We start from the raw sequence: 12218 nt of genomic DNA, 5'->3' as shown, positions 1-12218 counted from the left end.
TTTTGCAGAATTCTGTCCTGAAGTTTGCTTAATTTCAGACATTCCTAGCCCCAAAATGTTAAAACTCATTAGTCAATAAGGATGTCACATCCTAAAATTCATTTAGATATCTTTGTATGTATTGATTTATATCCATTTTAAAAGGAAACTCCAGAGATCAGGGGACTACTTATCTCACTTTTACACTCTATGAAAACACTGAGGATACTTAACTACAAGATATTTAAATCCCATCTTGCTTAGGGACAAGTAACTGATTGGAAAATTAGCCAGCCCTCAAAAATAATATCCCAATGATTTCTGATGTGTCACGCTGTGAATTATTACAGGCTCTCAGATGAGTAAAGCTGTCTTCACGGAAGGAGAAACAGCTGATGTAGCACAGACTGGTTCAGCTAAATATAGCACACTGAAAAATAGAATCCATATACAAGCCTTTCAAAGATCTTCCCTTTATATAGGGTATAGGGAGAATAGACAGTTGCCAGTCTGCATGAGGCTGCAGAGGCAGGCAAGGAGCCACTGAGGCTTGGAGCCAGCCAGTCTCCCTGAGATGTCAAGATCACTTACAGACATATAAATATGTTGTGAAGTGCTTGAGAAATTCTTAGGGCATCCAGCTGAGAGGTTGGTAGCTGTACATGAAAACAGGGCTTTCTCACCATTTCATTTGTGTGAAACCTTCTTCTTCAAAACCTGCCTTCTGAGGCTGGGCATGTGGACGTTACACCTGGACTATTGAAAGAGATGCCTCCACTCCCGCCCCACCTCCCTCAATCCTGTGTCCTGCCGGGTGGTGTCACTCTTCCCCTTTGTCCCTGCTCTGAAAGTTGTCTGCATCAGCTCGCTGTCGGAACCAGTCCCGGCCGTTCTGCCCAGCAGAGGGTCAGATGAATGCCCAAGTTCAGACAGATCAAGAGGCAGAAGCAAGTGCCCAAGCTGTGGGAGAAGCAGGACATGTGCCTTTAAGCAGAAATGCACCATTCCACTCGCTCTGCCATCTTATATAATGTGAGCTAAGAATGTGTCTTTCACTAAATCTGCTACCTATATTTTAATTTCTCTCTTCAGCATGGAAGAAGAGGTTTGAATGATGCCCAAGTGCAGCTGGTTCTGTAATCCTGCATCTAGTTCTATAAAAGCAACTTCCTGTGGGTGCTGAGCAACCTCAGCTCAGTGCCACTGAGTGACAGCCATGTGCCCATCCGCTGTGCTGTCTGTTAGACCTAACTGAGACTGTAGAATTTTAGAGGTATACAATTAAGGTGTACATGTCCACTCCTAATAAAGGCACAGCTAGCTGTTAATCAAAATAGCCTTTATGGGAAAGTTTTGCTTGGGCTTTTTTGGGAAACAAATTTATTACATCTCTCTCTCCCTCTTCTTTTTCTACCTGTAGACTAAAGTCTTATGCAAACTGCACCTGAAGAAAAGCTGAAGAAGCTGGTCTCTAAAGAATGATACTTTAGCTCTAAAGAGCTAAAAACATTGGTACATTGTTAATCCTGATCAGAAGAACCATCTTACCACTCAGAAAAGAAATTGTGCATTTTCAGAAATGTATCATAATTGCCTAAAGGACATAGGACCACCACTGTCGGTTTCTCCTCTCAACTGCATTAACAAATAGGAAACCAGTTTTTGATTAACCAGCACAAGAGATGCATTTAACAAGCCAACCACTCTGGATCCCAGCAGACCTTAACGTTGCCTTTCCACTCCCTGGAGAGAAGCGCTTCATTTCACAGCAGTTGATGCTGGATAACAGGAGCAGCTTTTTCCATTCAGCTCAGAGACAGAAACCAGAGTGGCATCAACATGCACATGTGTAGATAAATTAAAAGGTCTTAACCCAAGTTTTTAATATGTAACTTCAGCATACTGTACAACAAACACTATTCAGTCACTCTAGTTAATTATGCAACAGAAAACGAGTGTGCAAGTGGTTCCTTTTTCTCCAAAGAGTGAGTAGGATTAAAAACATTATGGACAGAGTAAGGAAGCAGAACAAGGACTTGGTTTCTTTGTTGAACAGCATACCTAATTTAGTTTGAGACCAAAAATAATGTCAAACTTGTCAACTATGCAGCTTCATTTCTGGAAACGTTGAGCACATGCCATTCTCCATTAAGTACAATTGAAATGGAAGAAGTTCACACTGACAAATTTGGCCCTGCTATTCAGATTCCTAATTGTGGAGATCACCATCTAAACATAGACCTCATCTTTAAAAATCTGCTTAGATGTATATGTGCTGCGTACTCCTTTCCGTTCTCTCTTAATCCACTTTTTTTTTTTTTAATCACAGCACCTCTGTTCTGTGGTCCCAGTAACCATGATTACTAAACGTGCTTCGCCTGATCAGAACACAGCCCCTTTACACAAGTTTGCTTTTCAGCCTCTGCTTTGTAAGCAAGTAAAAAAAATGCAGCTCTTTTCTGTGCCAAGGTCATTAAAAATTACATTCTTATGCTGTGCTTCAACCAGAGATCTCCTCCCTGCACTTCCTGGATGTGACACAGCCGTCTACGGTTCTAAAAATAATCCTGCTCTTTTCTGACACACTGGTAGTCTCCATGTGCATCCTGCACACACATCCTGCATGTGCTGGTGACCCTCACGGCTGTGCTGGGCTTCTTGGAGCTCCTAAAATATAACCACATGCCTCCAAATGAAAGGCTTCAATTCATATTCCTGTGAAGCCACTAATAAATCAGAATATAGCTTTGCAGTGCTAATCCTCAAGCAACCTTTGGATCGTCTCCCCTACTTGCTTCTAAACACAGCTTACTTTCATTGCCTGATGTTTGATCTGTCCATGCCTGTTCCTGCCTTTCCATTACAAAGGCAGCAGATTGTGCCTACTGGGTCCTGAGCCAGTGCAGCTGGGAAGACCCACGCAAATCCTGAGCTGCTGAATTACCTCTTCATTCAGGTTAACCTGACTTCTGACTTTAAGCAATTACTGGTTTTTTGGGTGTGGGTTTTTTTTTTTTTTTTCTGAATTGGAAGGAAGTCAAGGGTTCTGATGTACAAAAATTCAACACTAGTTGAGGTCAATATATTTCTGTGCATAGTGAATACAATTTCTGTCTCCATTACAAATTCCCTAAAATATGGCATAATTATACTTTATCCAGAAAGGGCAGACTGAAGCAGGAAAGGGAGGTTTCTTATGAATTTACTAAGGGGAAAAGACAAAGACTAAAGTTTGAAAGGATTAGTTAGTGCCTTGCAACTAAGGCAATGAAAAGGGATCACATTCCCCCTTTCTTTAGTCCTTGTACTGCCAGATTGTACCTAGAGCTGTTTGGGCTGGATCCCCTATGGCAGGGCTTATGGGGCACTGCAATTAGGTGATGGAGCATGTTCTGGTCCCCAAGGTCTATTAGACCTTTCAGCTACTGGAAGATTATAGGAGCATGATCCAGGTCAGTTAGATGAAAGCAGAAACAGTAACTTCAGTGAGACCAGCTCGTAGGGGGAGGTGGTTGAAAAAAAGCAGGGCAGCTTTTGGGAACACTAACCCTCCTTTGCAGAGCCCAGCTTCCCTGGGCAAAGGGGAGGCGGAACAAGAGCTCCCTTCTCTCAGGAAGGTTAACCATCGCTGTGGGACGAGTCTGGCAAAGACTTTATACTGTCTGAATCCAACTATGGTTTTTTTTTTTTTGCATGGCATGTATATTCAATTTTTGTATTATTAAAAGCTAGCTTAAGCTAAATTTGTCAACTACTGCAGCATGGCAGGAATTCAGACAATTCAGTGCTTGCATTCTTTGCGATGCCTGCCTGGAGATAAACCCACACCTCTCCCCGCTGCTTCACACAGGTCTCTTGGTAAGACATCTCCATGTCTTACAACAGGATTTCTCATGACCTAAGATTACATTGGCTCCTGCTGAGTTTTTCGCTTCATGTTCCTAACCTTCTGCAGCTGACATCCCAGTCATCTGCAGCAACTGAGCTGTCAAATGGCAGGCTAGGATGGCGAGGAGAGTGGGAGCGCCAGCAGGCAGAGCGGGCCTTTGTGTGGAGCAGAAAGCTGGTGCTCTGCTGCCTCTGCCTCCTCACAGCAGCACAGGAGGCAAACAGAACGAGATGCATCGTTAGTTAGAAGAGTGAAATTCTTGTGCAAAACAAAACATCACCTTCACTATATATCCAGTCTACCTTTTTTTCAATGTTCTTTTGTTTTCTCATTCAACACGGATGTTAGGTTGTAAATGGATAAAATAAAATTTTAAGAGGAAAAAACCCCTAACACAAGCAAACACCTGCAAGTCTGCAGTCCAAACTCCACTTCTTTTAAAATCCACATAAGACACCAACTACGTAACTAGGAGCAAAATGGACATCTTGGGAGAAAAATCTTACTGTGAAAGGCGATTTGAAGGATGCTAAGGCCTGCTCTCTCAATTCCTTTAAACTGTTGTTAAAAGCAAGAAGGTAAAAAGCTGTGTGTCCTGTGGGTGAACCTCCTTTTTCCTTTCCTAGGCCCGTTGGTGAATTTCAGGCTAGGTGTCTCTGAGTCACTGCCAAGCAATGACCAGCCTGCCAGTGTTTAGCACCATGGTATTGCTCCAGAGCAAGCCCCTTCTCAGCAGCCAAGCTGCATAAATATACAGAACTAGTTACAAAATCTATCGTTACCTTTTGATGGAGTTTGCAGAAGACATGACAAAGTAGACATGGGTTAGGCATCATTTGTACTCCAGAAGTTGCTATTATACAAGACATGACAAAAGTGAATTTTTTACTTTGATACTTAACCAGCATTGACTACTACTAATGGTATTTAAAAAGTTTAGTAAAAACTCTGGGTAGCCTACACAAGGCTTTTATGTTGCTTTAGCCCTGGGCCGTCACTGGGCATCCATTTCAGGAAGTGAGACAGAGCAAGGACGCAGCGGTGCTGAATGGCAGCTCTGTCTGGAAGGCAGACCTCTGCCAGACAAGCCTCCCTTTCATACACGTGCGGGAGCTTCAGCCTCTGGCCGGAGAGCAGCTCTTCACCCACCAACAGGAAAACTCCTCTGGCACAGTGCCCCCAGAGCCTGCGAGGACTTAGCAAGCTGTACAAAATCAGATGCAACATCTGTCAAACGAGTGCCGAGTTACCCGAGTTAAAGGTAACACGAAGCTTTGCTCCGAGTATCTCTGAAGTGAAGGTGCACTTCCTATTCCTCTGGGGGAAATAAGGACACCTTGTGTAGGTTGTTGTAAAGTGTTTTCAGGGAGGCTAGCAAAGGTAACACCATCAGTCATTCATACTTTAATCAGAATCATCTGGATCTGCTCTGTTTTTAAATGCCACCACAGTATCTACGCTCCCTTCTCCACTGGAACTACATCAAGAGAAGCTTTTTAAACTAACGAATGCCAGTATAAGCAGCAAAGCATGCTATGGCAAAAAAGGACCAAGGTCCACCTTGTTACCACGGTTTCATCACATGTAGAATATGAGTTAAAACAGAAAGTGAACACCAGGGTTCATACAGTACAGCTCCAATTGTGAGGGCACACACAGAGTGATGACGACGTAATGTTTAAGATGCCAGGTGTCTGATTTCTCTTGCAGGAAAACCAAACCAGAATGAAACACATATAATTATCAGGAAAACATATTAAAGTGACATAGTAAAAAACATAATTAAGCAGGTTTCCCACCAAGTATCAGGAATTTTTATAAGACTCCAATTTTACCTCAGAAGTTTCATCATTTGTGTCATGAGTTCTGCCCCAATACACACAAACTCCTTGAATTATTTACACATACAGAAATAGACAGCACCATTCTATCTTACGCCTAGACCCCCAAAGTGTATGCACTTCAAGCAGAAGATGAAAAAAGACAAGAACAAATGTTCTCCCCTGCAATAAGCAGGAATCAGCCAAGTGACTGAAGATTTATTCCCACCCTACACGTGGTATCCAAAGAAACAATACACACAAAGATCGATTTATCCCATGGTTTACATAAGCCTCCTGGATTTAATATTTTGAACCATATGACAAAGCTCAAGACACTTTATTTGTTAAGATACAGCAGGTAAACCTCAAAGGAGACCTCTTGAATGCATGAAAAAAAAATCACATCACTTCAGTAACTTCCATGATTTACACGCTCCAGTAACAGACTGTTTATGATGTACTGTTTTAATGACATTGTTAACCCTCCTCTTGCAGATCTCCTCCTCTCCTCAAGGAGTCTTCTGTATTTTCAGACACGGTTCTTTTGTTCATTCTACCACTTTATAGGTATTTGCATCAGTCTCATCCCAAATATTGTTGTCATGCAGGCTTCTAATTCTGTTGTTGTTTTCGAGCTGTAAGAGTCTTTCCAGTCTATCTACATTTAGGAAGAACTTGTGCATAGCACAAATTAATGCAAATGGCCTTCTTGGTGTATCTACTGAAGGACATGCCTCCAGAGGCTGACTGTCCGAACACATCTTTCAGTAGCCCAGGGTGTGTTTCTAAACTCATTATATAGATTTATAAAAACCATATACAAAAAACTGTCCTTGGACCAGTACAATGTCTAAGACACGGTTAGTAAAGATGTAAAATTATTCAGGTATTACTAACTCTGAAATGATAAGAGAGCATTATGGTGTAAACAGGTGGTTACACAGAGAAATAACTTTTTCTTGAACCAAGAACTCTGTATCAGAATAAATAATTTACAAGCTTGAGAAGATCTGCATTGTTTCCTACAGAAGGACACGCCCACATTGTAAAAAGCTTAGAGGAACTAAATATCATTTCTGTCAGTAGTTGTAAAACTTAAATACCTGTTTTCTTTCACGTAATTCTTTAAATTTGCTAGAGGTAGATGAAGATAAAATAACCCCCAAAATGTAAGGATTAAGATACTGCAAATAAATTCTAGCCCTGCAACTCTAGCGAACATATGTTCTCCTCGCCAGATTTACTGAAAGCAGTTATTTTTTCTTTCTTTTTTAAAATAGAACAGCACTCAACTTCTTCCTTCCATGTTGTCCAAATCAGTGCTTGATGCTGTCATAAAATAATTTTCCAAGCAATTCCTGAATTAGAGCAGAAGTAGGTCCCACCTTACTCTTCAGTCATTCTGGTACATTTCTGGGGACTGTCTGATCCCAGTGCTGCCCGGAGAGCCCCTGGGCCTGCCCCCAAAATGAGGGCAACAGACAGATCTGCAGATCCTACCAAAGGTGGCTCCTGGGGCAAGATGCAGGAGAGAGTGAGGTGGGGCTGAAGGCAGGAGAGAGAACCAAGCAAACTTCACACCCATTACAGATGGCGACCTTTCCAAAGATGTCTCTAAAAGTATTTTTAACCAGGGTGTCTGCGTGCAAGGGCTGCAAAATATTTGGTTATTAAAACAAAATGAGAGGTTTTATTATGCTCATGAGTATTTACAAGATCTCACATAAAGCCTTGGTTCTGGCATAGAGAAGATTATAAAGCAGTAAAAAGAATTTTCTAGAACATTAATGACTTCATTATTGTCCTTATGGACCAAAAGAAAAATTTAAGATGAAGTGTTTAGATCTGACTTCCTACTGTTCTGTAGCTTGGCCTGGGGCTTCAAGTTTTCCGATGTCTTCTCTAGTCTCTCTCCACTTTGAATTTTGTCTGCTTTCTTCAGCCAAAAATCTTTCAGTGTGTTGAAGCCCAACATAAATGAGGAATCATACAAGAAACAGGAATGAGCTTTGTGGCCCTTTTTTATATTACTGAAGAAAGTACCGTTCCTCTTCATCGCTGACCAGACAAAAAGGAGGAAGCAACCCTATGGACCAGAACATCTGCATAAAAGTGCCTCCAAGTTTCTTCACAGAAGCAATACTGGTGTGATCACAAAGACATGATTCCTTTTCTTTCTCTCTCTGTATTATAACTGTAGCCATCATGATCTCATTTGGTATGCAAAAAATATAATTACTGCAGTACAATTTCCACAGCAATTTGAAGTGTGCCTTTTTCTCTTTTAAGTTACCATTTAGACTTAATGAAAACAACAGGATGGACTGAGATGGCAAAATCCCAGCATTTTACATAATTCAGTTCATTTACTTTAGTTACAGAATAATGATCCTGGTAGTTAAACTAAAACCATAGATCTAAATGAACGAGGCAATTTTGTGCATTCTAGAACCAATGCATATTTAAAGACTTGTTTTCCTTCACAATATTATTAATCTCCAGAAACTCTTGCTTTATGGACGCTGAACCAATTTACTCTTATTGCTTTCCTGCTCGCTCAGCTTGAAGTGAGTGTAAGCTAAAATGCCCAACAATGTGCACAGAATCCCAAGGCCTTGATTAACAGACAGTGGATCCTTAAATAAGAGGCACCCTCCCAGGAGGGTAATGCAGAACTTGAAATGTCCAAACATGTTATACCTAGACATCTGTTAAGGATAACAGCAAAGAAAAGGGTTTGCCTTTTTTTTTTTTTTTCCCCTTTGTGTTTGTTTGTTTTGTTTTTAAAAGGAAACACTTGGGAACTTCACAAATTACATCCTAAGCACGCCGTGATGCGTCACATTGACTTCAACTCACACAGCTTTCTCACATCTCTGTGGCTAGGAGAATTCACCTCCACGTGAAGCCTCTCGCCCATCGAACACTACAAACTAACTGACATGCCAACACTTCCTCAAGGTAGTCAAAGTGTGGATAAATATTCCTTGTAGGTATGAAGGTAAGGTCAGTAAGTTAACCACCATTGGCTGTACAAACCCAGAACAAAGATATAAAACACACTAAAACTTGAGGAGTTTTATGGAGGAGTGGCTCAGGGAACTGGGATTGTTTAGTCTGGAGGAGGCTGGGGAGACCTTCTTGCTTTCTACAACTACCTGAAAGGAGGCTGCAGTAAGGTGGGAGTTGGTCTCTTCTCCCAAGTAACTAGCAATAGGATGAGAGAAAATGGGCTTAAGTTGCACCAGGGGAGGTTTCGATTACTTATCAGGAAGAATTCCTTTACTGAAAGAGTGGTGAGGCCCTGGAACAGGCTGCCCAGGGAGGTGGTGGAGTCACCAGCCCTGGATGTGTTTGAAAACCACGTGGACGTGGTACTTCAGGACATGGTTTAGTGGTCATGGTAGTGTTGGTTTAATGGTTGGACCTGATGAACTTAGAGGTCTTTTTCAACCTTAATGATTCTATGATTCTAAAGCATTAACACATTCTTCCAGCTTCATCATTTCAGATAAAGCAGGCAGGTTACCAAATGGCTTTCCCACAGTAAATCAGACCAAGTGAACACCAGCAGAAATCATCTGGAAACAGGATAAACGACGAATGTTGCAAAGGATACGTGACAGGTGACGTATTTCCAATGATCCAGTAAATGGACAAGTTTACCATAAAGGCTATTATCCCAGACAGCAGTACCATTATCTGTGGATTAATGGACACAATCAGTAATCTGACACGCTTTGGGCCACTTGTAGATACATTCTAGATCATTATTATTTAGTTTCCTTCACTTTCAAAGGCAAAGCATCAGGCAAGAAAAACATATGGAGAACAAGAATAGACAGAGCTTCAAACCAGTACAGGCACTGATGAGGCGTATGAGTAGCTCACGGTATGAAGTCCATAAATATACACTGATATAACCACAAGCTTTTCTCCTTTACTTTCGGTGAACATTTAAGAATGATTTGGAAAATCTGGCTACTCATACATGTAGAAGTTGTATTCTTTACCTTTGTCTCAAAGTCTTATTTATGGTTGCAACAAAAACAATTTTGGAAAAATATCCTATTTTATTATTGTAAGTAGTTGCTATTCCTCTCATAAACTGCAGTGCTTTGAGAAATGACCCAGCACCGAGCGGCATGATCAGCAGTGGTAAGATTATGCCACTGGCTTCTCTTTGGACAGAAGGATATAAAGACAAATAATAGCCTTCTTGGTGAAAATAAACCAGCAATCCTACAGAACAACCAATGCTGGCATCCTCCCGCAGGAGAGGAGTCGAGAGTGTCAGAAAGGAACGTGCTTATCTCCTTTCTGAGTGGACAGTAAGAACAGGAAATTGGCCACATATATTTTTAATTTAATACACTAGAGGAAGCTTCTAGATTTTGTCAGACTTTCCTGTTGTTCAGATGCCCTCTAAACAGAAACAAGAATAAGGAGGTAAATCAAATTACAGACTCCTCTAGAAGGAAACGAGGCAGACACAACAGGGGGGGTTTATCTCTTGAACATGTCCCTCTCACCTCATCATAGTCAATGACTGTACAAAAATCTGCTTCACGAAGAAACCAATCTTACTATGAAATTTATCTACATCAGTGATGATGATTTATTTAAATAAAGTCAATAAAAGCCTTACCACAGCGGAAAGTGTCCAGGGCCCAAATATTCCCCCTTCTCCAAAGACTGGCTCAAAGAAGGGTATGATGAACAACAACATAGCTGAGGACATTGGTGCCTGATAGTACAGCAACTGCATAGAGTTTACCTGCAACTCATGCTGCTTAGCTCCCACCCACTAAAACCAAAAGAGAAAGCCTGTTAAACATGAGGAAAATAAAAATCATAAATTGAAAACTTGAGCAAAAGCAAACTGGCTACTAACTCAGAGGGAGTCTCATGTGGATACCACTACACAAATGGACTGTTGAGCATCATCTCCCTTTGCCTAACTGGTGGCCCATGTGTTTGTCTCCTGTGAGTACACAAGCCAGGTAAGGAGAAAAGTCAAATGCAGGGGCAGTGAAACACCCCCACCCCAGTGCCTAAATCTTCCTTTTCCCATGGCCTGGGGGTCAAGTATTATACTTGAGGAAGAACGAAGTAGCACAGCTGTGAAGAAAATGCCAGCCCCCTTTCATTCCCAAGGCAAATTCCAGACCCTGTCTATGATTGAGCAGAGTACCTTTGCCTAAGCAGAGATCTGCCCTTGTTCCTTTCTTCTAGTTTTTCTCCACATGCAAGCTAACAAAGTCAGTAAACGTTTGGCTTTCTTTTGCCAGTTTATTCCTATTTTACTGGCTTTCATTTATATACTGACTATAATTGACTAGAACTTGGGATTTTCAGTGTAGCATGCTTTAAGAGACAACCTTAGTTACCCATGGTTATGAAGATAGACGTTACAGCCAAAAAGATGCCTCTTTATATCATACTGATGAACGTTTAATACTTCCTAAATCACATTAATTTATAACACGGATATAAACTTAAAATGACAGAGTAATTTCACTCAGGGACTGTAAATTCTCCAGTGCACACACCATCACTTAGAGTTATCATGCAGCACCCCTCTCCTCCTGCTGCCCCAAAACAGGACATGAGACCATTACTTATTATCTTGCACACTATAGGTCAAAGACTCTCACATCTTTTGGAAGCACAGTACACAGAAATTTCTTACAAAGAAATTCACATTTAAATTGGTGGTGGCTATCACATCAACATGACAGGGGACTCTAATTTAGGAGGCTTTTACAGTCATTGCTGGTAACTAACTATAGTCGTGAGCTCTTAGTACATTCAGAGAGGAAAGGGCTAAGGTAGTCCTTGGACATACCCTTCTTTTCAATCAGCCAGAACGGTTATATTGTGCATCTATATTCGTGTGCCCTCTACAAAAGCTCCTTAAGTCTGTGTATAGTCGAAACTGAAGAACTGGAAAATGTCCTTTCTAGGGAAAGGCTCAAATGGAAGGTGCTTGCTTCTGCAACGAGAAAATCTGTGCTCTCTAGAGAAACAGAGTTTTACCGATGAAGCAATTTGCCCCTTGAAAATATGCTCATGACCATGTTAAAGATGACAACTCCGTTTTTAGCAGCAAGGACGATGTATTCCTTAAAACAATTTACCAGAGGTTGTGGTGGATTATCACGAGTTGTTTGGGGTTTACTGGCTAAACAACAAAGTATGAAGGGTTTGCTGGAAGGCAGGGGACTGTTTAAAGGTGACCTAACCAAGGGACAGCATCTTGAAGCCCAATCACCACAACACTCCCTCCCCTTCTCCTTTCCTCCCCCCATGCCATTACCCACCACTTGGTAGAGGGAGGTCACCAAGACACCCAAGGTGGCGAACACGATCCCGAGGACGTTGAACTTCACATCGTAGTAGGAGTTAAGGAAGACGCCCAGCGTGATGGGGACCTGTGGAGGTGGACAGACGGGTTTGAGGCCGGGCCGATGCCCTCGGCGTCGCCTCAGGGCGGGCAGGCAGAGAAGGGGGGGGAGCGCGGGAAC

General features: G+C 41.7%; 1 protein-coding gene across 1 annotated transcript; it reads right to left on the bottom strand.

The window, feature by feature from the left end:
- Positions 1-7979: 7979 nt before the first annotated feature.
- On the bottom strand, positions 7980-12125 carry SLC35E3 (solute carrier family 35, member E3; the record flags this gene model as incomplete). Its single annotated transcript, XM_008939377.1, has 4 exons — positions 7980-8391; positions 9311-9393; positions 10340-10498; positions 12015-12125. Coding segments are annotated over 4 exons (540 nt in total), but the record flags the coding sequence as incomplete, so codon positions are not given.
- Positions 12126-12218: the final 93 nt, after the last annotated feature.

The sequence above is a fragment of the Merops nubicus genome, unplaced genomic scaffold, assembly GCF_000691845.1.
Source record: "Merops nubicus isolate BGI_N331 unplaced genomic scaffold, ASM69184v1 scaffold39384, whole genome shotgun sequence".
NCBI classification, from domain to species: domain Eukaryota; kingdom Metazoa; phylum Chordata; class Aves; order Coraciiformes; family Meropidae; genus Merops; species Merops nubicus.
Note: the sequence above shows the minus strand (reverse complement) of the source record. Positions and strands in the feature narration are given on the sequence as shown.